Source organism: Gorilla gorilla, chromosome 20, assembly GCF_029281585.2.
Source record: "Gorilla gorilla gorilla isolate KB3781 chromosome 20, NHGRI_mGorGor1-v2.1_pri, whole genome shotgun sequence".
Taxonomy (NCBI): domain Eukaryota; kingdom Metazoa; phylum Chordata; class Mammalia; order Primates; family Hominidae; genus Gorilla; species Gorilla gorilla.
In genome coordinates this window covers 25,769,935-25,795,814 of record NC_073244.2, presented here as the reverse complement: position 1 = coordinate 25,795,814, position 25,880 = coordinate 25,769,935, and the positions used below count along the sequence as shown (strand labels likewise).

At 53.9% G+C, this 25,880-nt stretch overlaps 1 protein-coding gene across 5 annotated transcripts in view; it reads right to left on the bottom strand.

Annotated features, from left to right (window-relative positions):
• MAU2 (MAU2 sister chromatid cohesion factor) overlaps nt 1-25,880 on the bottom strand; it is a 37,914-nt gene that overhangs the window by 8,928 nt on the left and 3,106 nt on the right. The window contains exons 2-16 of one of the 5 annotated variants that reach the window (XR_010132099.1): nt 13,945-13,962; nt 13,493-13,558; nt 12,413-12,508; nt 10,739-10,833; nt 8,952-8,979; nt 8,418-8,573; nt 7,143-7,289; nt 6,958-7,048; nt 5,884-5,987; nt 4,899-5,029; nt 4,456-4,521; nt 2,459-2,545; nt 881-930; nt 587-664; nt 383-494 (exon numbers count right to left, since the gene is read on the bottom strand). Coding sequence is in view for 2 of the 5 variants with exons in the window: in XM_004060361.5 (XP_004060409.3) it covers nt 383-494; nt 587-664; nt 881-930; nt 2,459-2,545; nt 4,456-4,521; nt 4,899-4,976; nt 5,884-5,987; nt 6,958-7,048; nt 7,143-7,289; nt 8,418-8,573; nt 8,952-8,979; nt 10,739-10,833; nt 12,413-12,508; nt 13,493-13,558; nt 13,945-13,962 (1,272 nt within the window). In the remaining 3 variants the exon portion in view is untranslated. Of the gene's footprint in view, nt 1-382; nt 495-586; nt 665-880; nt 931-2,454; nt 2,546-4,455; nt 4,522-4,898; nt 5,030-5,883; nt 5,988-6,957; nt 7,049-7,142; nt 7,290-8,417; nt 8,574-8,951; nt 8,980-10,738; nt 10,834-12,412; nt 12,509-13,492; nt 13,559-13,944; nt 13,963-25,880 lie in introns of all 5 variants that reach the window. The other 4 variants (XR_010132100.1, XR_002003676.3, XM_004060361.5 and 1 more) reach the window with 4 other exon arrangements.

The following is a 25,880-nucleotide window of genomic DNA, read 5'->3' as shown; positions in this document are numbered from 1 at the left end:
ATGTTTGGAAGTCCAGCTGAGAGGAGGCACCTCTCTGCCCCTCAGGTGTCAACACATAGCATGGGGTGGCTGCGTCATCCCCAGTAACTCAGGGCAGCTCCTTTGGTTCTGGCTTCAGCTCCCCTGAGCCCTGGGGCTCTGCCTGCCCAATGTCTGAGGCCACACCCATCAGGCCTCCTGCCTGCCCCCACACCCTCTGTGGATGCCCAGCTCCTCTGGCCCTGCCTGCCCAGGCTGTGGGAGTCAGGGCATCCACCTAGACGTGCTCTTCGAGGGGCATAGGATGAACAGTGCCATGCCACCCTTAGGGTGCTGGCCGGCTCCTGTCCCTCAGCCAAGCCCCACAGGCACCCAAGCGAGGGGCCCAGGCCAGGGCACTCACCCTGTGGTTTCCCAGCACATAGAAGATGTGGCCCAGGAGCACAAGGGAGCAGGCTGTGAGCCGGTTCAGGTCCTCAGCGTTGGACATCTTCAGAGTTTCCCGCAGAAATCGCCTGACAAGGAGAACATGGACACTGATAACTGCAGGACGGGGCCTGGGCTACCCTGAGCATGGCCCTCACGCCACCCTCTGCCCCACACTTACTTGGCCTCGTTGTAGCGTCCCTGGAAGAAGGAGAAGAGCCCACGCACATAGAAGGCGGCTGCTCGGAGGCAGTGCGAGCTGCAGGGAGAGTGCAGTGTCACATGGGGTGGCGATTTTGAGAAGCAGGTTTACAAAACGGCAGTGGGCAGCTGGGGGCTATTTCTGAGAGCCCCCGCTGCAGACTGTCTGTGAGGAGGGGTATGGGGTGTCAGGGTGCAAGGGGCAGTCGGGGGCCCCAACCGAAGAGCACGGGGAGCCTAGGCCGTGCGTGGAGTGGTGCCTGGGGCGGCTCACCTGACAGGGAAGCTGTGGTCCGGGTTGATCCTCTCCAGCAGACTGTAGAGCTGGGGGGGAAAGAGCCAGTCAGCACCATTCTGCATCTTCACAGGAGAAAGGTCCCCAAGACACACTGCAGTGCATGGGAATTTCTCTACACCCCCGTCGGGACTGTGGCCTCCAGGCTGAGCCTGGTGACTGACCAGCAAGAACAGCCTCTGGTGAGAAGGGCCGGGGGCAAGATTTCCACGCCCTCAGCCAGCCCTGCCTGTGCCACCCTGTCCTGCAGTAGGTGACAGGGGCCTGGGCATCCAGAAGGCCTTTGTATGGTCAGAGTGGTGCTGAGGGGCTGGCCTGGCAGTGGATAGGTTGGCAGGCTGGGGCCCGTGAGCCCTGTGGGCTGTGGGGGGTGAGTGGGTGGGATTTCTCTGGAGGTGCAGGGACCCCGGGAGGCTCTGATGGGGGCGTGATCTGACTGATAATTTAGATGCCCTCTAGCTGCAGAGGCACAGGGGAGCCAAACTCCTCCTCAACACTACGAGCCCACATATGGCATCGGATGACTAAGCCGGGGCTGGGCTTTCTTTTTCCTTTGAGACAGGTTCTTGCTCTGTCGCCCAGGCTGGAGTGCAGTGGCTGGATCATGGCTCACTGCAGCCCTCAATCTCCCAAGATCAAGCAATCCTCCTGCCTCAGCCTCCCGAGTAGTTGGGACCACAGGCCTGCACCCCCACACCAGGTTTTAAAAAAAATTTTTTGTAGAAATGGGGGTCTCCCTATGTTGCCCAGGCTGGTCTTGAACTCCTGACCTCAAGTGATCCTCCTGCCTTGCTTCCCAAAGTGCTGGGATTACAGGTGTGAGCCAAGCACCTGGCCTGATACACTTTGGAGGTAGACTCCCAGAGGTGAAGGAGATACTAGAACTGAGGGACATCCTAGGGCTGAGGGGGATCCCAGGGCTGAGTGGGAATCCCAGGGCTGAGGAGGGAATCCCAGAGCTGAGGGGGATCCCAGGGCTGAGGAGGGGATCCCGGGGCTGAGGAGGGGATCCCGGGGCTGAGGGGGATCCCAGGGCTGAGTGGGGATCCCAGGGCTAAGAGGAACAAAAGAGGGAACCTAACTCTTATGCAAGCATTGGTTCAGAAGCGCCACGTGAGGGCAACCCTGGGCATCCCCACCCAACACTGCAGCCAGTGAGTGCCCCTGATCCTGCAGGGGCATCAGCACAACCTGGGGACAAGATGCTCTGGCTGCTGCCCCTTAGGACTGAGCCTCAATGCCTGGCCGACATCCTAGAGCAGACAGCTTGGGCTATAAGACCTTGTCTGTGTGATTCATACAGCTTGGTTTGTTTGTGATAAAGAGAAGTGTTCTGTGGCTATGGGAATGTTTTTGTCCCAGACCTGGCCTCCCCCGGCCATAGCCCCTGATTCACCTCTGGGTCGCCTTGTGTGCCTGTGTCGGGTGCCGCCCATCCCTCAAAAGGTGAACACCCTGGGGTCTGCTGAGATGTGCTGGTGCCCAGGACAACCCCCTGGTTCCCCAAAAAGAAGAGAACAGAGAGAAAGGATACCGAACATGAAGCATGTCACCTACTACCTCTTGGTGTCTATTTCCTTCCCGTATATACACACTCGCCAGGTTGGTGACGATGAAGGCCCACAGCTCCTGGTGGTTGGTGAGCTGGAATGGGAGGCGGGGACATTAGGGGGCTGGGTCGGGTGCTGTGACCCATGTGGCAGTGTCAGAGCACCCACAATCTCCACGGAGACTACTTCGGAAAAGACTTGTTCTTTTCATTTCAAACACACTTGTCTTGCCTCCTAAGCTCAAGGATAACACAGCTATTACTTCTTCTCATTATAAAACCATCATCTGTGTTACGGGGCAGTTAGAGAACACAGAAGAGGAAAACCAGCCACCCTAATCCTACCCTCAGAACATGTTGGGTTTTGGTCCATTTTCCACTGTCTCTCAGGACTGAGACCTGGTGGACCCTTCCTCCAGGCCACAGCCAGCAACCTGTGGGACCCAGGTGTCCACTGCCATCAAGGCATATGCTGGTCCTAGGCGGGGGTCACTCTTCATAGGGGGAAGTGGGGAAGAGGGGAGCTGTTGTCCCACAGGGGGCCAGCACAGGACCCGCTCGAGGTAGGTGATGCTGTGTCAGAGACCAGAAATGCTGCTGATGACAGGTGGTGGATGGGCCATGGTCCCTGGCTCTTCTTGGCAAATGAGATCGTTCGTCAAGAGAGGGACCAATCTATGTAGCTCAAGCCCTGCTCAGACCCTGGTTCCCAGTGGGGCTGGGCAAGAGGTGGAGTGAGCCCAGGAAGCACAGACCCCACCTGCACAGATCCCCTCCTGGCACACACCCAGGAGGCCCAGAGGATCTTCCGAATCAAGCACAGATGCTCTGAGACGCAGCAAGGTGGGGGATGTTTGTTTCAGGGCCATAGGAGGCGCGTGTGTTTGGGGTTAGGGGTGTTGGGGTTGCATCCTGGCTCCATCACTCCTGGGTGGGCCATGAAAAAGAGGCTCTCTTTTGGCCTCGGGGTGAGGACTCCTTAGGGTACATGGCCTTGGGAACTTTGACACGGAACCAAACCAGCAATAGCAACCACTTGTGGGGAGTGAGACGGAGACGGAGATGGCAGGATGGCAGGGCCACGAGGAGGGTCCTGGCCCTGCTGCAGTCAGAGTGAGCCAGGGTCCTGGGAGCGAGGTGAGGAGGCGGAGGAGTGGGTGCTGAGTTCAGCCCTTCCCTCCCAAGCATGCTGTCTGCATGTCAGGGCTCCTGTGCATCTCTGAGGCCAGTGGCGGGGGTGGCAGCACCCACAGGCCTGTGGGGTGCCGTGGAAGGGAACCCTGTCCAACAGTCAGGGCACACACAGGACTCCCTGGTGACCTTGCCCGAGTGGCAGACAGAGCAGCCTCTGCTCCCTGACACCTCTCCTCAGGGCCCATCCTCGCACCACCAGGAAAAAGGTGTCCACAGCCTCCATTTCCTGTGAGGAGGTTGAGGCTGAGGTGGGGACACAATGGTCCAGCCCTGGGCTGGGGCGCTCTGTGAGGATGTGGCACCAGCCTTCTTCCAGGGCCTGGCGGGGCCCCCGTCTAAGGCCAGGAGCCTGGGGTGCTGCTTCACCCTCTCCGGCCCAGCAGGACCAAGAGTCCTTCTCTGTCCAAAGAGCACCTGGGAGATGGCCCAGCTCCACCACTCCCCATGGGAGCCCTGAACCCAGGATGGCTCTGAGTCGTCAGCTGACACTTGAGCCAATCCAGCCTTCGGGGTGGGTGCCGCAAAAGCTCCCACTCAGGCATGAAAGTGGTGTCCCCGGACACGTTGCACCTCTCCCTCACGTCTGCCCTTGGGTCAGCTCAGGAAGCCCCTGGCCCCATAGCTGTCACTTATCCAGATAAACAGTGCGTCACTGCCAAGGCTGGCATGGGCTGACTACTGTGCATCGCCTCTGGGGCTGCGGCTTTGCATAGCTGACCTAGCACGACTGCTGTCCTCATTACAGACCACGCCCGACTCCTTACTCAGAAGTGTGGCCCGCCCCGAGCAGCAAGGAGGGCCGGCACCTTACCCGCAGGGCTGTGGTGAACTGGGCTTCCGCGTTGTCCATGCAGTTGACAGAGACACAGTACAGGCCCTGGAAGAAGGTGGTGTTGTCATCAGGGCCGGCCCCTGGGGAGGGGGCTCAGATCAGAGACACGTGGTGTGCCCGGGGCCTGCACGGCTGCCCTGGAGGAGTATGACAATGGCTCTACCGAGCCAGCTGCAAGGCAGGTAATATGCTCACTGTCCCCACCTTTCAGACCCAAGCCAATGTGGGGTGGGACAAGATGCTCACTGGGAGCATTCCGGATCTTGCCTGGGAAGGTTATATGATTACCTATGGGAACATTCCGGATTCTGATTAGGGTGCTGTCAGGGGGTCCTTCACTGGGAATGTTCTGGATCTGGTTAGGTACTTACTTACTGAGAACATTCTGGATTCTCCTGGGGTGCTGTCACAGGGTTACTCACCAGCAATGTGTGCAGCTGTGCTGCATGGTTGGAGAAGAGCCGGGGGGACTGCTGGCACAGCTGGCAGACCTGGGAGATCTGCCGGGAGAGAGTGTACTGCCATCACAGGACTGCAACCTGGGACCTGGCGTCTGAGCAGCAATGGAGAGACCCCATAGCTGGTGGGTGAGCCCATGTCCTGTCTGACCAAATTGGGGTACAAAGCCCCAGCAGACACGTCCACCACGAGGGCAAAGGGCAGCCCAGATCCCATCGTGGACAGGGACCCTTGTCTGTTACTCATCTCTTCCACCCTGTCCAACAGGTGTCTGGGTCGTAAAGGACCTCCAGCCTACTGAGGGCCCCCATGCCCTCTCAGGAGGGTGGGTACTGGGGGTAGAGTGTTCCTAATGGCAGGGTGGGATATAACAATCACTGTCAAAGGACCCCCCAAATCCCCAGAGACCATGTGCGCTATCCCCTTGGTGTGCAAGCTTTTGGGCCATGGCCCATTAGTTTTTTGCGTTTTTTTTTTTTTGAGATGGAGTCTCACTCTGTGCCCAGGCTGGAGTGCAGTAGTGCGATCTTGGCTCACTGCAACCTCTGCCTCCTGGGTTCAAGCTATTCTCCTGCCTCAGCCTCCCAAGTAACTGGGATTACAGGTGTCTGCCACCACACCTGGCTAATTTTTATATTTTTAGTAGAGGCGGGGTTTTGCCATGTTGGCCAGGCTGGTCTCAAACTCCTGGCCTCAAGTGATCCACCCGCCTCGGCCTCCCAAACTGCTGGGATGACAGGCGTGAGCCACTGCGCCCGGCCTCCACTGGTTTTTGTATGAGATTCTCTGATCAGTGGTGCCCATGCAGGGCTGTAAAACGCTGGCCGACAGCGAGACAGCAGGATGGGCTGGCCTGCCAGTATGTACTTGGCGAATTCAGTCTCGTCTGACACTGCTGAGACCCAACAAACTCCTGGGCCTTCCCGCCCCTCCTGCTTCCAGCCTTACCTCCTGCAGCGCCGTGGCCTTGTGACCCGTGACGAGGCGGCACATGATGATGTGCTCCAGCAGGATCACTTGGAAGGATGACAGGATGGGGCTGCAGTCCAGCACTATGGGTGAGAGTCAGGGGTAAGCATGCAGGGGAGGCCAGAGGAGGCGCCACCCCCAGCCCACCGTGCCCCCACCTCGTTCCTGTCTCCTGCCACACTGGCTAGGCACCCTCCCTGTCATCTCCCCTAGTCCCCACTGCGCCCTCCGAGTGAAGGAGTGTGTCTTGCTGTCCAGGTGGGGAGACGGAGCTGGAGCCAGAGGTTGGTTCCCACTGTGCTCCAAGAAGGGTCAGCTCTCACCCTCACCCTCACCCTACGTGCTCAAGAGCTTGTGGACATGGCAGGTTCTAGAAATTTAGAAATGTGGAAACCACCCTGGATCATGAGACCATGCAGCAGAGCCTCAGGCAGTCGGGTAGGGGGACCTGGGCTGAGCCCCACCTCCCAACAGCCCCAAGCAACCATCCTCATATGGGAATAAGAGAAGCACAGGGCCTATCCGGCTTTGGGCTGCCTTGGCTCTGATGCCTTCTCCCCCAGCAGCACTCACGAGGGAGCAAACAGACCGACTAATGGGCACACTATACCAGCCAGGGACATCTGCTCTGGGTTTGTGCTAGTCAAAGGTCCCTGGATGGATTAGACACTTGAGCATCTGGAAAGAACTCATGACCTCCAAAGGACATGCTGGTGGTCAGTGAGGGCTGAGTTCTGATCCTGGCCTCATCCCAAGTGTCCCTGTCACAACACTGATAATAATTGGGAAAAGCAGCTACCACCTGTTTCAACTGAGCACGACTGGGCACAAGGGACCTGACCAGTCAGGGAGGTACCCCCGACCCCAGGCCTGTCTGCTCTGCTCTGACGTTGGTCACCAGCATTTACCAACTAGGGGTGACGAGACCCACCAGGCAGGGTGGCTGGGCGCTGCGGTCACACAGGGTCACTGGGCCCTGGTACAGCCAGCGTCTGGCCAGGCCGTCCGCCAGGGGTCACTGTGGCCACGTGGCCAGCCGAGCACCTGACTTACTCTTGAGCTTCTCCAGCTGCATGAGGGCCTTGTCCGTGTACTTCTGCGCCTTCTCCAGGTAGCCGGCCTGCATGGAGTGCATCACAGTCACCTGGCGACAAGACCAGACAGCAGGGGTTACCAGGGCCCTCTCCCTCTCCCTGCCCCCGCCCCCAGCCCTGGCCCGGGCCCTGGTGGGGACGCACCAGGTAGACAAGCACACACATGTGCTCCTTGGGCAGCCAGTGGAAGAGGTCAGCGGGGTTGCTGGGCAGGATCTCATCATCGTGCAGCGTGGAGATGGTCTGGATGCACTGCTGCAGCTGCTTCAGACACGGCTTCACGCTCTTCACCTGTGCAGCACCCACACCCGAGCATCCACCTGAGCCTGGCCTCTCAGGAAGCCAGGCCCAGCCCAGCCACCCCTGCTCCTTCCTCTAGGGAGCATCTGCCTTCCCCTTCTGCCAGGGCCACCTCCTGCAAGATGAAGCCGCCCCTGCCGCACTCCCATGAATCAGCCAGGCATTTGGGGCATGGGGCACAGCCAGGCGGGCAGCTGTGGGACTGAGGCTTGTCCACTGCCCAGTGTTGGGTCCAACACCAAGGCCCAGGAGAGGCCTATCCAGACCCTGCTGGAGCTGCACTTGGTCTTCATGCAGCCAGACCTGAGACGGCAGTGGGAGGCTGTGCTCTGAGGGGGTGGGAGGTGGCTTCCTGGCCCAGGAATCAGGCAGGCGCTGTGGTCCATCTCGCCCTGAGGCCCCGAGGGATGTCTCTGCAGCCCTTGCACCCCGAGGGAAGCGTGGCTGCAGTCTGCTCTGTGTCCCTATGCGCCGAGTGCAGTGCTTCACCCAATGGGCAACGATGGGTATGGATGGACGAACTGGGCAACCCCCTTACCAAGCCCTGTGGAGACTCGCCTGTGGCCCACTGCGACAGGGGTGGGTCTGAGTGGCACAGGGCAGCCCCCAGCCCCCGAAGGGCTGAGACTGTCACACAAGCACAGAGACAAGGAGCTCAAACACAGCCGCTCCCCACCCACGGCAGGGTCATGAGTCCAGTCTCGGACATGGCTGAGCACATCAGTCCCTACTCAACCCCACAGCCGGGGGGCCAGACAGACACCACCTGGGCAACTGCTGTGTGCAGGTGCCATCCCAGCACCTCTGTGGTTTATTCTCATGATTCCCTGAACTGCCATTGGAATCTCTGAGCGTCCATACGCTGAGCGAGTGTATGCAATGTCACACATAGTACTCCCAAAGGGAGGTGGGGTGGCCAGGACAGACCCTGTTCCCAGATACCAGCACTCGTGGCAGAGCAGGACAGGAGTGTGTGTGTCCGGGACTGGTATGACAGCCCTGTTGTGTGGCAAGGTAAGGCGATGACACAGCTGACCTCACAGCCCAAGACCCATTGGCCTGGGTACCACCCATACCCACCGGTCACAACCAGCAGCTCGCCTGAGAGGCGCCACACACCTGCCCGGCATCCAGATAGTGGGTGACCTGGAGCACCAGGAAGAAGACACGCAGCGACTCCTTCTGGATGGGGTTCCCCTGCCAGTTCTCCACGATCTGCCCGCAGAGGGTCAGCAGCGGGTGCACCTCCTGCAGCTTTCGCTCCATCAGCAGCAGCTGGGGAGGGAGAGGCGCAGGTGTAGGGTACAGGGCTTGCAGGGGCCCCCCCAGGACCGGGAGCACAGGGTTACCTGCCCACCTGGCCTGGGACTGCTGCCACCAACCCAGAGGGCAAGGCCAGCCTGAAACCCCAGCCCAGGCAGCTCCTAACCAGGCTCTTGCCTCAGCATGAATCCCATAGGGTGCAGCCTGAGTTTCCCTCCTGAACCCAGCAGGGCCCGGGCCTCACATTCCAGGCTGCTCACTGTGCCTAAGGGTCTGGGCGCCTAAGGGGCCATGCCATGGAGAGTGGGTGGGGTCTGAGCAGACTCTGTGGGGGCCCTGCCTCACCTCCACAACACCAGCTGCATCCAGCCATGCCCAGCCTCAACTTACCATCCCCTTGCTGAGGAGGAACAGCGCCCTGCAAAACAAGAGGCAGGGGTCAGGTCCTAGCAGGCCCAGGAGCCTCCTGGGATGACTGTGACTACCCCAAGGCTCACAGGACCTAATATGCCACCTCAGGGGACAGTTCAGTGGACAACAGAGAACAGTCCCCTTACAAGACTGCTCTGTTTTATCCTATTGTGTCTGTTTATTTTTATTTTTATTTATTTATTTATTTTTTTGAGACGGAGTCTCGCTCTGTCGCCCAGGCTGGAGTGCAGTGGTGCAGTCTCAGCTCACTGCAAGCTCAGCCTCCCAGGTTCACGCCCTTCTCCTGCCTCAGCCTCCTGAGTAGCTGGGACTACAGGCGCCCGCCACCACGCCCGGCTAATTTTTTGTATTTTTAGTAGAGACGGAATTTCACCGTGTTAGCCAGGATGGTCTCGATCTCCTGACCTCGTGATCCACCCGCCTCAGCCTCCCAAAGTGCTGGGATTACAGGTGTGAGCCACCGCGCCCAGCCTGCTTTTATTTTTTTTATTATTTTTTTCTTAGAGTCTCACTCTGTTGCCCAGGCTGGAGTGCAATGGTGTGATCTCGATTCACTGCAACCTCCGCTTCCTGGGTTCATGCCATTCTCCTGCCTCAGCCTCCTGAGCACCTGGGACTACAGGCACCTGGCACCACGCCCAGCTAATTTTTTGTATTTAGTAGAGACGGGGTTTCACCATTCACAGGATGGTCTTGATCTCCTGCCATTCACAGGATGGTCTTGATCTCCTGCCCACCTTGGCCTCCCAAAGTGCTGGGATTACAGGTGTGAGCCACTGCGCCTGGCCATGCCTGGCTAATTTTGATATTTTTAGTAGAGACGGGGTTTCACCATGTTGGCCAGGCTGGTCTCAAACTCCTGACCTCATGTGATCCACCTGCCTCGGCCTCCGAAAGTGCTGGGATTTCAGGCATCAGCCACTGCGCCTGGCCTGTATTTATTTTTCTTACATGGCTTAGATGCACTCACGTGAAAAGCCCAGAAGGCGGTTGGGTGCAATGGCTCATGCCTATAATCCCAGCACTTTGGGAGACCAAGGTGGGCAGATCACTTGAGGTCAGAAGTTTGAGACCAGCCTAGGCAACATGGTGAGACCCTATCTCTACAAAAAAAAAAAAAAAAAAAAAAAAAAACAACGCGGCGGTGGACACACAGCGTTGGGGCCAGTGGGCAGGCTTGGGTGCCCGAACTCAGGCTCAAACCCGCACCTCATGGTGACTGATTTTTTTTATTTTTTTGAGACGGAGTCTCGCTCTGTCGCCAGGCTGGAGTACGGTGGCATGATCTTGGCTCACTGCAACCTCTGCCTCCCGGGTTCAAGCTAGTCTCCTGCCTCAGCCTCCCGAGTAGCTGGGATTACAGGCACCCACCACCACGCCCAGCTAATTTTTGTATTTTTAGTAGAAACAGGTTTCACCATGTTGGCCAGGATGGGCTCAATCTCTTGACCTCGTGATCCTCCCACGTTAGCCTCTCAAAGTGCTGGGATTACAGGCGTAAGCCACTGTGCCTGGACTCAATTTTTGTATTTTTTGTGGAGATGGAGTTTCACTATGTTCCCCAGGCTGGTCTTGAACTCCTGAGCTCAAGTGATCCTCCTACCTTGGCCTTCCAAAGTGCTGGGAATATACTGTGAGCTACTGTACTTGGCCTGAAATGCCATTTCTGTTATTTGTCCTGGACCAAGATGGCCAAGCCCCTTCTGTTAACAGAGCAGGAGGGAAGGAGGGGAGTGGGTGCCTACCGTGTGTACTCAGATCCCACCACCCGGGCGTACTCGGCCCCTACACCCAGGAGGTCACAGGCCGACACCAGGTCCTTCTCAAGCGTGTGCAGTTGCTAAAAAGGAGAGAGAGCAGTGACCTTTGCTGCCAAACCCATCAGTTTTACGGTACCTGCCTTCGTGCTTTGTTAGCAAACTCAGCCAAACCTCCCCACATCAGTGAAACTGCCTGTGTCAGTTTTGAGGTAAATTAACCAAATTATCTTATCAACGCTAATTGCTTTGGGTACAGAGCTCCAGTTGGCCTGTAGTATATATGTCATCTAAACTGAATGGTGCCTGCAGTGGACACTGTCTAAACTTAATGGAGCATAGAACCAGCAGCCAAGGCTCACGGCACAGACCCCCAAGGCTGTGTGAGCACCTAAGGCTGTTCTGAGTGCTTTGTGGGGTCTGTCTTCAGTGGGGTGTCCCTAGTGTGTTCCAGCGCCAACAAGGAGGGACTCCCTCAGAGGCAAGTGTCAAAGTCTGAACAGGCTGAAAGGGAGGCACATGCCTGGCTTGACCCTGCAAGGCAATACCTATGGGGCTGTGGTGAAGAGCTCGGCCCTTGGGTGTGCGCGCACATCGTGCCTGCCAACTCTGTGGCCCAGGGGAGGTGACTCACGGCCTGGCCTGCTCCTTTGTCTGCTAATGGGCACAAGAGTGCGTGGGGAGATGGAAGGACACAGCGTGTGTATGCGGCTTCTCATCAGGCCTTGGGGAGGAGGGCCTCGGGAACTCCTGGCTGCTGGGGGAGCTCTTCCCTGTGGGTACTTTTCTCAGCCAGACCCTCCTGGGGTGAGGGACTCAGCTGGAGGAACTCCCAACCCAGGGTCCACATACTGCATAGGTGTCATGGGAGGTGGCTAAGTGGTGGCCCGGAAGGCAGGCTGGGTCATGGAAGAGAGAGGCTGGGGGCCGGCCACCTGCCTGAGGGTCCCCAGTGCAGAAGTATGGGTGGAGCCCAGGACAGGAGAGGTGCCCCACATGGTGGAGCCTGCCGGCTCCTCCACTGCAGCCGGGAAGGCCGAGTTCAGAGTCCCCCAACAACCGAGCACTGTGGAGCTCAGAGACCAGGGCTTCACCTATATCTGGGGGGGCCAAAAGGAGCATGAGGAGGAACTGTGTGGATCCCAGGATGAGGGTGTGCCCCAGCAGCCTCCAATGTGAGGGGCCCCATGTGGGAAACAACGCTTCACATGGACATTTGTGGCCTGATAGGCAGCCCCTTGGAGTCTCAGTGTAGCTCCTAAAAAAAACCCACAGTGGGTCTCTGGCAGGAAACGTTCCTGGGATTTCAATGAGCGCAGGCCAAAGATGAGATGAGAATGGCTGGGAGGGAGGGGAACCCAAAGACACCCAACAAGCAGCAGGCCCGCTGTCAGTGTTGGCCCCGGGGAAGCCCCGCACTCCCACCACTCACCCCTGGGCATTGCCGAGAGCCAGGCTCAAGCCAGAGATGCTCTCAAGGATGGAGGCTGGAAGGGGCTTGTGTGCAGGTTAAGGAAATGTTCCCATGTCCCCACCCACTCCATGTGCCAGCCCGAGGGGGTCTGCACATCATGGACTCTGCTGTTCTTTGCAAATGGGGCAGGTGTGCCCCAGGGTCATGGTCCCTGCTGGGCACCCTCGTTCCCGGGCTGCGGTACTCACAGCGAGCTGGAAGAGCAGGCGGCAGTGCCAATATGGGGTCTGCTGTGAGATCTGGATCGCCTTCCGCAGCAGCGGCTTTGCTGCATCAACGGAATTCTGAAAGGAAATAGTCACGTTTGGGAATGTAAGAAAAAAAAAAAAAACAAGGCGGCAATCAAGCTGGATTCCTTAGCAGCAGCTGTGGTGCCAGAAGGCAGTTCCTGTTCATGCTTACCAAAGGATTTTTTGGGGTTGCCAATTTACTTTATTAAAAGCAAAAAAAGATATTTTATTGGACTCACTGGCTGGGAAGTTTCTGCATCACTCTTAAAATAACTTCTCATTCAACTGGACTGAAAGTAGTTTCAGTTCAAAATTCTAAACACTCAAATCAGATGCCAGTTCCCTTCTTTTATGTTCTCAGATCAGAGAGAGGCATCAGGGTGTGAAGCACACACATTCCCTGCCACCAATGCCACCTTACCCGTCATCATTCTGAGGTGGGAGGAAGGCAAATTTCAGCTACAATTGAAATTAGGAACCAGATTAAGAAGAGAAACTGTACAGACTTGTCAGGTGAGGAACAGGCTGATCTTTCCAACAGTCTTATGTAGAAAAGGAAGCTGCCGGCCCTCCTTAGCAGGTGGCTACCCACCAAAGCCCTGGGGCTGGGGCATAAGAGGCAGGAAAGTAATCTGAGTGTTAAAAGCCACCGGGCTGGGCACAGTGGTTCCTGTGTATAATTTTGGCACTTTGGGAAGTTGAGGCAGGATTGCTTGAGGCCAGCCTGGGCGAGACCATCTTTAGAACAAATAAAAAAAATTAGCCAGGCATGGTGGTGCATGCCTATAGTCCCAGCTGCTCGGGAGGCTGAGGTGGGAGGATCACTTGAGCTCAGGAGTTTAAGGCTGCGGTGAGCCATGATTGTGCCATGCACTCCAGCCTGGGCAACAGAGTGAGACCCTGTCCTCCCACCCCAACCAAAAAAACAAAAAAAGCCGGAGGGATTCCAACTCCCGGAGCCCCAATTTACCAATGTGCTGTCATGTCTTAGCGACACGGAGAGACACTTTGCTTTCAGAAACCTTAATATGTTCTTACCTCTTGACAGTACAATTCAGACAACAGACTTGCTGCTTCAAATTTAACATCTTCGAACTGCGGGATCTAGTGACGTCCAGTTAAGGAAGTACAGACACTGTGAAAAAGGTCGGTTTGAAAGGGCCACAGCTTGGGGCTCCTACCCTGCCAAGGTCTGCAAGGCACACACGTCCCTGCCTGCCCTGAAATTCCAAGTTTTCCTGTTCCCCCAGTGAACCTTGAGCTTGCTGCAGGGCAGGGCTTGGAGCTGGATGCAAGGTACGAAGAGAAGCACAAAGAGGAGCACAGCGCCCAAGGGCAGCAGAGGGCCAGGTGGGGGACACTCCAGGTGCCCTGTGGGCTGAGCCTCAACTCACAGGGCATGTCGGGAGGTGGGATTCAAGCTTTGATACATTCTTTTTATTTAAGTGGAGAATTCCTTAAAGGGAACCATACCAACACGGAAAGGATACTTGCTGTGATATCAACCACTGAAAAAGAAAGAAAACAAAGATTAATTATCAGGCAAACACCTGGCACCTGGTTACTGGCTCGCTTTGGGGCTTCCACAGGTTGTCCTGAGAACAGAGGCTGCCAGGTATCCAGGTAACAAGAAGGCAGCCTGCTTGGCCTGAGAGGGTAGGCTTACTCCCCTCCAATCCAGCCAGGGGAATGGAAGCTATAGAGCCCCAGTGGGTGCCTGGGCAGGAGGAGACATGCCCTTCTGACATCAGAGGAGGGGCTCGCACTTGGAGTCAGACCCCACAGGCCCATGGGTGGGAGCTGCTTCAGAAAGGAACAGAGCTCAGAGGTGACCTGGCCCCAGCAAGGCCCCCACGTGTCACACGGAAGTAGGGCTGGCAGTCAGAGGTCAGGCAGAGAGGAAGGACGTTCAGCAAAGCATAACACGAGAAATCAGTTTCAACTGGAGAATGGGTCTTGGGGGGCAAGGTTAGTCCTTCTGAGCAAGAGGCATTTGAAAGATGCTTGGCTATAAGCAACGTCAGTCTCTCAGAGGGGAGGGAGGGGGCTCCAGGAAGGGCCGACACAGGCAGAACTGCGGGATGGCACTGAAGATGCACACCAGGAAGGCAGTTCAGACAACAGGCTCCAACTCAGGGACCACTGTGCCCTAAAGTTCCATGTTCCAACAGTTCCCAGGCTAGTCCAGGCCACTGACCACAGCCCATCAGACCACCCAGGGTCCCAAGCACACAAGCCTAACGCTGTCCCCAGCGACTCGCATGTACCACACACATTCAGAGCAACCTGCACCTGACAAGAGCCTTGGTGGTTGCTGGAAGGTGGATCCGGAGCACAGCAGGAGACCCTAACTCATCGCACTCTGTGGGAGGACTGCATGGGACAGGGCAGCATGTGTGGCAAGTATGGGAAGTGAGGGGCCAGTTCTCCAGGAAAAGGGGGAGCAGGAGGTGCTCCAGGCACTGAAGAGCCCATAAAAAAGGCACAGAGGGCCAGGGAGGTGAGGCTGAAGCCCGATGGTCTCTGCCACTCATACAGCAACAGCGGCCACTCCTAGCTGAGGGTCAGAATGCCCTGGTGTCACCCCTGGAAGCTGACTCAGTCAGGGGTGGAAAATGAAAGCACCTGCCCAGATGGGAGTTTTCAGACCATCCTGGATGCAGCAGACAGTATTCACGAAGGGAGCGCGGAGGAGCCAGTGAGGCCTGGAGATCCACGGCTGGGGGCAGCCTTGGGGCTGGAGATCTCTAGGGCAAGGGTGAGCAGCAGCTGGGAATGTCACAGGCACTGGGAAAGCACAGAGCTGCATCGAGAGCAGCTACTGCCAAGACACAGGGGGCCAGGAGGACAGCTGTGGGAGAGAGCCCAAGCCCCTGACACACATGCACCCACACGCAGGAGCCCAGACCGCAGGCCCTCTGCCAGCCCAAGGGTCAGCCTGCTGTGGTCCCCTCTTGTGGCACGGACAGGAGGGGCTCGGGGTCCTCAGAGTGGCGGGGCCAGCACCTGCCGTCAGAAGTGTGGCCCCAGAGGTGAGGCTCCTCAGCCAGAGGCTGTGTGTGGGGACAGTGGCAACGTGTGTGATGTAACAGAAGAGCAGAAGTTGGGGGCTTTTTTCCACAGAAGCTGCTGCATCCCACTGAGAAGCTGGGTCTAACACGAGAAGCTCTGGAAGGCCACCAACTGGAAGGGATGCCCAATCACACAGGAGAGAGGGTACTGTGACAGAGGAGCCGTACTAGAGCTGGGCTGAGGTCTCCCCGAACCCTGAGATTTGGTGGTTCTGATTTGGGCACCATGGGGCTGGCAAGGGGGAGCTCTTCAGACACAGTCCAGGGTAGACAGCACTGCCACACACAAGCAGCAGCCCCAGCCTGGGTGAGCAAGGTGCAAACCTGGCACCTGCAGCTAAGCCTGGCACCTGTGACAAAGCTGGCCCCATTTCTGTCACTGCATCCCAGCAGAGGTAAGCAAGGCGACCAGTCAACACGTGAATTCCCCCACCTCCCTTTGGGCAGAGAAGCTTTCCTTTCCAGTCTGTGGCCATGGGATGCTCTCCCCAGAGCTGACGACAGCCCACACGTGCATGTCTGTGGCGGGTAGACTTCAAAAGGACATGTCCAGTCACTTCATGCCTCAGAATACCACACCCCCTTCTACAAAGCTTTGGCCTATGCCACCGAGCTCAGGCCCGTGTGGGTCCAACAATGTCTCCTCATAGCAACAGCTTTTCCTTTTTTTTGAGACACAGTCTCACTGTGTTGTCCAGGCTGGAGTGCAGCAGTACAATCAGAGCTCACTGCAGCCTTGACCTCCTGGGCTGAAGCGATCCTCCCACCTCAGCCTCCTGAGTAGCCGGGACTACTGGTGCGCACCACCACATCTGGCTAATTTTTTTTATTTTTTGTAGAGATGGGGTCTGGCTACGCCGCCCAGACTGGTCTCGAGTTCCTAGGCTTCAGTGATTCTCCTGTCTTGGCCTTCAAAGGTGCTGGGATTACAGGCGTTGGACATCGTGCTTGGCCAGCAATAGCTTTGTGTCCCTTCTCCGTTTGGGGCCATGATGTGGCTAACATCAATCTATTCAGCACACAGTTGGACTGGACCTCATTTCTCCTGACCCCATGGACATCTTTTCTTCTTCTTTTTTTTTTTTGAGATGGAGTTTCGCTCTTGTTGCCCAGGCTGGAGTGCAATGGGATAATCTCAGCTCACCGCAACCTCCGCTTCCCAGGTTCAAGTGATTCTCCTGCCTCAGCCTCCCAAGTAGCTGGGATTACAGGCATGCGCCACCATGCCTGGCTAATTTTTGTATTTTCAGTAGAGACGGGGTTTCTCTATGTTGGTCAGGCTGGTCTCAAACTCCTGACCTCAGGTGATCTGCTCGCCTTAGCCTCCCGAAGTGCTGGGATTACAGGCGTGAGCCGCAGCGGCTGGCCAAGACATCTCTTCTTTACAAGCCAGATATGCCTGCTGCTAACGGGCTCGCCTCTCTGCCAGCTCCGTCCGTCCACGGGTGGGCTAGACAGAGAGGATCCCATCTCCCCTGAGGAAGGGGAGGCTCTCAGTGAGCACTGGTGAGCTGGGAAGTAATGTGCCCAAAGGCTCCAAATACAAGCATTCTCTTGTGGAAGGCCTTGTCCACTAGCGTCAGTGGGTGTCAGGAGCGCTGACTGGGAGCCAGAGGATTGGGTTCAAGGTGTGGATCCACTGTGAGTTAGCGATGCTCTAAGGCACTGGAGAAATTACATCCTAGCGCTTTTTAACATCCGTTTCCCATGCATCTTTATCGCCCACTTTAAATACATACAAACAGAGGACATTAGATAAAGCCCCTCTTTTTGTGACCGGCCTGGGCAACATAGCAAGACCCTGTCTCTCTCTCTCTAAAAAAAAAAAAAAAAAATCAGCCAGGCACGGTAGTGCATGCTGTAATGCCAGTTACTTGGGAGGCTGAGGTGGGAGGATCACTTGAGCCCAGGAGTTTGGGGCTGCAGTGAGCTATGATTGTGCTGTTGCACTCCAGCCTGGGCAACAGGGCAAGACCCTGACTCTTACGAAAAAAAGCCCCATGATGTTTGACTTTAAAGTTGTGGCTGCAATGCCTGCAGTAGGCTGACATCCAGTAGGTGCTCGGGAAACATCTGCTGAACGAACGATGGCTTTATCCACTTGGATAATGAGTAGAGTTCATTAGAGGAAAGTGAGGGCTTCTGTGTAAGTGCAAATGGCCACAGAACGGAGGCGTATGCCTTTCGGACACAAAGCCCTAAATGGCATGGGATTTCTCCCTGTCTTTAAATGCCACTGCTTCTTCACTGGGACATCAGTGACACCTGGATCTCTCTGCATGAGGACACACATTCCTGAAGGGCAGTATGGGCCTGGTGTCAGGGTGAGCCAGTCAATTCCCCACGGCCATCAATCTGACACCTACTAAATGACTTCACTTTTGTATCTTTGTTAGAGTTTTTTTTTTTTTTTTGTACAGACAGGGAAGGTCTTGCTATGCTGCACAGGCTGGTCTTGAACTCCTGGGCTCAAGCGATCGTCCCATCTCAGCCTTCCAAAGTACTGGGATTACAGTTGTGAGCCACCTCACCCAGCCCTCTGTATGACTTGTAGCATATATTTGGAAATCAGAAAAATATATCCATCTCACAAATAAAGGATGTAGAATGCCTTACCCAAGGTTGCTACCTCATCTACGTGATTTTTTTTTTTTTTTTGAGACGGAGTCGCGTTCTGTCACCCAGGCTGGAGTGCAGTGGCGCGATCTCAGCTCACTGCAAGCTCCACCTCCCAGGTTCACGCCATTCTCCTGCCTCAGCCTCCTGAGTAGCTGGGACTACAGGCGCCCGCCACCACGCCTGGCTAATTTTTCTTTGTATTTTCAGTACAAATCGGGTTTCACCATGTTAGCCAGGACGGTCTCGGTCTCCTGACCTTGTGATCCGCCTGCCTCGGCCTCCCAAAGTGCTGGGATTACAGGTGTGAGCCACTGTGCCCGGGTGGTTTTTTTTGTTTTTTTTTTTTTTTAACTTTGTAATGCTAAAAAGTAGCTTTTATGTTTCCTTCCTTATGATGGCAAAGCAGCCAAAGTGAGAGGCTACAGGGAGCAGGGCAAGGAGGTGACTGTCTCCATCAGCAGCCCCTGGGGTCACCTTAGGGTTCTCAGGGAAAGCAAGAGAGGGTTGCAACAGGGCCAACAGGTTTCAAGTGGGGTGGAAGGGTCCAGACCAGCACAGCTCTGGTGCCTGGAGGATTCAGTCCAGGGCTGAGTGTTTCAAGGCTTCTTATTCCTTAAAACCAAAGTAACTTTTAAAGAAAAGGTTTTTTTTGATTGCAGTTTTTAGACATGGTATCCCTCTGTCACCCAGGGGGAGCGCAGTGGTCCTCACTGTAACCTCAAACTCCTGGGCTCAAGAGATCCTCCTGGCTCGGTCTCCCAAGTAGCTGGGACTACAGGTGCATCTCACCAGGTCCTACTAATTTTGTTTTTTGATATGAATTTTCGCTCTTGCTGCCCAGGCTGGAGTGCAATGGTGTGATCTTGGCTCACGGCACCCTCCGGCTCCCAGGCTCAAGCGATTCTCCTGCCTCAGCCTCCCGAGTAGCTGGGATTACAGGCATGCGCCATCACGCCTGGCTAATTTTGTATTTTCAGTAGAGACGGGGTTTCTCTATGTTGGTCAGGCAGGTCTCGAACTCCTGACCTCAGGTGATGCACCCGCCTCGGCCTCCCAAAGTGCTGGGATTACAGGCGTGAGCCATGGCGCCTGGCAGGCCCAACTAATTGTTTTACTTTTTTGTAGAGATGGGGGTCTCGCTATCTTGCCCAGGCTGGTCTCAAACTCCTGGGCTCAGGAGATACTACCACCTCAGCCTCCCAAAGTGCTGGGATTACAGGCGTGAGCCACCATGCCTGGCCTGTTGTTGTTTTGTTTTTATAAGAGACAGGGTTGGCTGGGAGCAATGGCTCACGCCTGTAATCCTGGCACTTTGGGAGGCCAAGACAGGTGGACTGCTTGAGCTCAGGAGTTTGAGACCAACCTGGGCAACATGGCAAAACCCCATCTCTACAAAATATACAAAAATTAGCTGGGCATGGTGGTGTGTGCCTGTCACATCAGCTACTCTGGAAGCTGAGGCAAAAGAACCACATCAGCCCAGGAGGCAGAAGTGGCAGGGAGCTGAGATTGCGCCACTGCACTCCAGCCTGGGTGACAGAGTGAGACTTTATCTCAAAAAAATAAAAAATAAATAAATAAATAAAAAATAAAAAAGACAGGGTTTTTGTCACCCAGGCTGGAATGCAGTGGTGCAATCATGGCTCACTGTAACCTTGAATTCTCAGGATCAAGCACTCCTCCTACTTCAGCCTCCCAAGTAGCTGGGACTATAGGCATGTGTGGCTAATTTTTTAATTTTTTTTTTTTTTTTAAGAGACAGGGTCTGGCTATGTTGCCCAGGCTGGTCTCAAACTCCTCCCGCCTTAGCCTCCCAAAGTGCTAGGATAACAGGCATGAGCCACCATGCCTGGACCAAAATCTTTTTTTTTTTTAAACTACCCTATTGCTTGCAACACCTCTGGGATGGAAGCACAGCATTTAGCAGCTTCCCTGGCCTCTTGCTGCTGTGTGACTGTGGCTAAGCACATTCTCCTGCAGTGGCTGGGTGTCATCACAGGTGAGTCTGAGGTGGGCCTTACCCTGTTAATTTGTTGAGGATCCAGGGAGACCTTGCTCTCTGAAGCACCAATGCAGGGCCTGGCATGTAGAAGGTGCCAATGATGCTATAGTAACTGGCAATCAGGAAGTAGAACTGGGGTGGGAGAGGAAGGGACCAGCTGGTAGAACCGTGAGGTGATGGTTCCTAAACAGATTTCACATCCTGAAGTCAGAGGTGACTCAAGAGTGAGAGGGAAGGAAATAGAAACAAAAACAGGAGGAAGCACAGATCACTTCATGAAACTGCATAACGGCCAGCTCTGCACAAGTCTCTGCTCCCTGCAGATGGGACACGGAATTTAGTAGGACACAGTTGTGATCCTGAAGAATGAAAGAACTGCTTACGCTGGGCCTGATGAGGAGAGGCTCAGAACCTAGCCCTGTTGGGTCTTAAGAGAAAAGGAAGCATTTAATCACTTGCTGAGAAAGTGAACCATAGATGCTCAGGCTAAACCTGGATGCAGAATTAAGTATCTGACCAGCACAGTCTGGAGCTGCTTTCTAAGTCAGATGAGCAAAACCACCATTAAAAAGCAGCCCTGTTCCAACCACAGAGAAAGCACGCATGGCATTGACACAGAGAAAGCAAGCATGGCATACGCAGTCAGAAAACACCACTGTTCAAAGAATGACTGCCTGGATTATAGAAAATAGTAAGTTCTTCCAGAGAGGCGGCATTTAGTCCTGGGTGGCTTTCAAACCAGGAAAACCTAAGAATGATGGTGCACTTCCCAGGCCAAGGGATAAAAGGGACTGTGATCAAAAGTAAGAAAGTTAAAGGGGTGGCTGGGCGCGGTGGCTCACGCCTGTAATCCCAGCACTTTGGGAGGCTGAGGCGGGCGGATTACGAGGTCAGGAGATCAAAACCATCCTGGCTAACATGGTGAAACCCTGTCTCTACTAAAATTACAAAAAATTAGCCGGGCATGGTGGCGGGCGCCTGCAGTCCCAGCTACTTGGAAGGCTGAGGCAGGAGAATGGCATGGAGGCAGGAGAATGGCATGAACCCGGGAGACGGAGCTTGCAGTGAGCCGAGATCACGCCACTGCACTCCAACCTGGGCAACAGAGTGAGACTCTGTCTCAAAAAAAAAAAAAAAAAAGTTAAGGGGGAAACGGATATGCAGGTACATTCTCTTGATTCAACAGCAGATGTCCAAATGACCAAGATGGATCTGTCTGCTTAAAAGACAGGTGGGAAAATAAGACAAAAGCCATAGGGCCTGGAAGAGAGGAGAAGAGTGAAAACTTACACGGATGGGTGTACAGCAAGGAGAGAGAGAACAAGAGGAAAGCAAAATATAGAAGAACACAACCTGTCAGAATCTGCGGAAATGGCATTGCAAAATTTTTTTTTTTTTTTTTTTTTTGAGACAGGGTCTCTCTCTGTCACCCAGATTGGACTGCAGTGGCAGGAACACGGCTCACTGATGCCTCGACCTCCTGGGCTCAAGTCATCCTCACGCCTCAGCTTCCCAAGTAGCTGGGACTACAGATGTGAGCCACCACGGGCCCACTAATTTTCAAATTTTTTGTAGAGACAGGGTAGTGCCCAGGTTGGTCACTGTGAATTCTCTAGCCAAGAAATTTCTAAGTAAAGTGACAATGCTTATAGTCATCAACTATTTACTTAGGGGAGTCCCAGAGCAGCCAAAACACACCCACATTACTGCCAAAACCATACTCAGAGAAGGAAGGCTTTCAGGTAAAGTGTCCTGCCATGAACTGTAACAGCTCCAGGATCTGCTGAGCAGACCCAGGGAACAAGGCGGCCGGCAGGTGTTCTGAGGCCCTACGGAGGCAAGAGTCACCGAGACACCAACTACTGTGACCCCAAAAAAGCTGCTGAGGAGTAAGAGACCAGCGTGGCCAACATAGTGAAACCCCATCTCTAATAAAAGTAGAGGCCGGGCGCAGTGGCTCACACCTGTAATCCCAGCACTTTGGCAGGTCGAGGCGGGTGGATCATGAGGTCAGGAGATCAAGACCATCCTGGCTAACACGGTGAAACCCCGTCTCTACTAAAAATATAAAAAATTAGCCAGGCGTGGTGGCAGGCGCCTGTAGTTCCAGCTACTCAGGAGACTGAGGCAGGAGAATGGCATGAACCCAGGAGGCGGAGCTTGCAGTGAGCCGAGATCGCGCCATTGCACTCCAGCCTGGGCGACAGAGCAAGACTCTGTCTCAAAATAAATAAATAAATAAATAAATAAATAAATAAATAAATAAATAAATAAATAAATACAAGTAGAAAAAATTAGCCTGGCATGGTGGCAGGCACCTGTAATCCCAGCTGCTTGGGAGGCTGAGGCAGGAGAATAGTCTGAACCTGAGAGGCAGAGGTTTTAATAAGCTGAGATTGCGCCACTGCGCTCCAGCCTGGGCAACAGAGTGAGAGTCCATCTAAAAAAAAAAAAAAAAAAAGCTGCTGGGGAGGCTGTGTGTGGTGGCTCACACCTGTAATCCCAGCACTTTGAGAGGCCAAGGCAGGTGATTGCTTGAGGCCCGGAGTTTAAGACCAGCCTGGGCAACATAGTTAGACCCTAGCTCTATAGAAAATATAAAAATAAATACAATCAAATTTTTAAAAAGTTGCTGAGGAAAGGAAGACATACCCTCTTTGACTCTGATGGGGATTCTTTTTTTAAAGTTTTGAGACAGGGTCTCGGTCTGTTGTCCAGGGTGGAGCGCAGTGGCACGATCACAGCTCACTGTAGCCTCAACTTCCTGGCTCAAGAATTGTCTTGCCTTAGCCTCCTGAGTAGCTGGGAACAGAGTCACGTGCCACCATGCCTGGTTAATTTGTGTGTGTGTGTATATATATATATATATATATATATATATATATATATATATATATATATTTTTTTTTTTTTGAGACAGTCTCGCTCTTTCGCCCAGTCTGGAGTGCAGTGGCGCGATCTCGGCTCACTGCAAGCTCTGCCTCCCAGGTTCACGCCATTCTCCTGCCTCAGCCTCCCGAGTAGCTGGGACTACAGGCGCCCGCCACCACACCTGGCTAATTTTTGTATTTTTTAGTAGAGACGGGGTTTCACCTTGTTAGCCAGGATGGTCTCAATCTCCTGACCTCGTGATCCGCCCACCTCGGCCTCCCAAAGTGCTGGGATTACAGGCGTGAGCCACCGCGCCCGGCTATATTTTTTTTTCTGGTAGAGACAGGGTTTTGCTATGTTGCCCAGGCCGGTCTTGAACTCCTGGGCTTAAGCAATCTGCCCACTTTGGCCTCACAAAGTCTTGGGATTGCAGGTGTGAGCCACCACACCTGGCCTGATGGGGACATTTAATGGATGATTCTTTCAAAGTTAGTTGACTTGATGAAGTAGACGAGTAAGTATGTTATATATCTTTCTAGACGACTTAAAATGCAGTTGAGGGCCAGGCATGGTGACACACACCTATAATCCCAGCTACTCAGGAGGCTGAGGTGGAAGGATCACTTGAACCCGGAGGGCGGAGGTTACAATGATTTGAGATTGCGCCATTGCACTCCAGCCTGGGCAACAAAGTGAGACTCTGTCTCAAAAAAAAAAAAAAAAAAAAAAATGCAGTTGAGGAGACCATTAGAAACTGACAGAAGCAGATAAAAGACAAATAACCTTAAATAAAAATGTGATGACCAAGGAGGCTGGGGTCTCTTAGAGAGAAAGCAAAAGACAGTGAAAACAATAGGAAAGCTGGATGTAGCACTGAGTTCAGGGGCCAATAATAGGTTTTACCTAAGCACTTATGTTAGAGAAAATTAGTTCAGTGAAGAAGAGCAGAGAGATGCCGGGTGTGGTGGCATGCCTGTAATCCCGGCACTTTGGGAGGCTGAGGTGGGCAGATCACCTAAGGTCAGGAGTTCGAGACCAGCTTGACTAACATGATGAAACCTTGTTTCTACTAAAAATACAAAATTAGCCGGGCATGGTGGCACATGCCTGTAATCCTAGCTACTCAGGAGGTTGTGGTAGGAGAATCGTTTGAACCCGGGAGGTGGAGTATGCAGTGAGCTGAAATCGCACCACTGCACTCCAGCCTGGGTAATAGGAGTGAAACTCCTTCTCAAAAAAATGAAAAATAAAATAGGCTGGGTGTGGTGGCTCACACCTGTAATCCCAGCACTTTGGGAGGTCAAGGCGGGTGGATCACCTGACGTCAGGAGTTCAAGGCCAGCCTGACCAACATGGTGAAACCCCTTCTTTACTAAAAATACAAAAATTAGCTGGGCGTGGTGGTGGGCGCCTGTAATCCCAGCTGCTTGGGAGGCTGAGGCAGGAGACTCGCTTGAACCCGGGAGGCAGAGGTTGCAGTGAGCCAAGATTGCGCCATTGCACTCCAGAGCCTGGGTGACAGAGCAAGACTACATCTCAAAAAATAAATAAATAAATAAAATAAAAGTAACAATAAAAATAAAAAGAACAGCAGAGAGAATGAGCAAGGAGAAAAGTCACAAACTATTGCAAAATACTGTTACACTGGGTTGGCTCTCCAAGAAGATACTGGAATCTCTTCAGCCATTTGCTTTTCAGAAGTAGAAACCAGCAAACCACCTCTAAGTGGAGAACATATGATTCTTTATTAAGTAGCTCTGGGGAAGGAAAGAATAAAAGTTGATAGCTCCCTGATTGGGAAAAAATGCACAATTAATAAAGAATGAAGATGAAAGAAAGCACGCTTATGTTGTAACACAAAAAAAATTCACAAACGTTGGTGGAAGGAAAACAGTATAGAAAACATTACTTTAACTAAAAGCTGGAAAAATTTTCAGTTGGGATGCGACTGACAAAAAGAACGGGATTTCCAGGCATAAAGTTGGCGTGAGCTACAGAGGGCACCATGTGGCTCAGTGGAAGACCCTTCAAGATTCAAAGTTCCATTTGACAGAGCAAAGGCACTTTGCAAGGAGAAGGGTTTAAATTATGGGTCCAAAAGCCAAGCGGTAAAGCGAGCAATTTGCAGCATGACTGCCTCTCCTAGACAGGGCTGAGTGGGCAAAATACGATGGTACACACAGTGACTATTAGCCACTGCCAGAAACAGGCTGAACAGCCCTGGGAGACAAGGGAAGGCAGGTGGTGGGAGTTGTTCATGGAGAGAAAGAAGAGTTTTAGAACCAGCACATCCACTGGAGATGCTGGGCCACCAGACCCCTCCCAGTCAATAAAGTCTGGTGCCTCATTTGATCTCAGCCTCATCATGACCCTGGAGAGACCCTGATACCATCTGCCAGTCCCCGACAGCTTAGGCACTCCTTGCCATCAACCTGACCCCCTGAGTGGTTCTCCAGGCTCCCTGCCCCACCCATTCAGGCCTCTGCTCAAATGTCACTCCCACAAATAGAGACTCTCTCACTACCTCTGCCAAAAATAGCTCCAAGTCAACTCCATCTCTTCTCCCTGGTTCAGTTCTCAAAGTTCTTCCATCACTGCCTAACCTCTTACTATATGCTTATCATTTGTCTTCCTCATGAAAACCTAGGCTTACGTGGGCAGAAACTGTTTTAGCCATTGCTGATCCCCCGGCACCAAAAATAGGGCTTGGCATCCTGCATGAGCTGAACAAGTATCTGTTGAATGAATCAAAGAAAAAAAAACTTCACCAAAACAATAATGATGTATCATCTTGGCATGTAACCTGGTTATCACTGAGCTGGAGTTTGAGCCCAGTTTTGTCAATAACTTGTTGTGCAGCCTT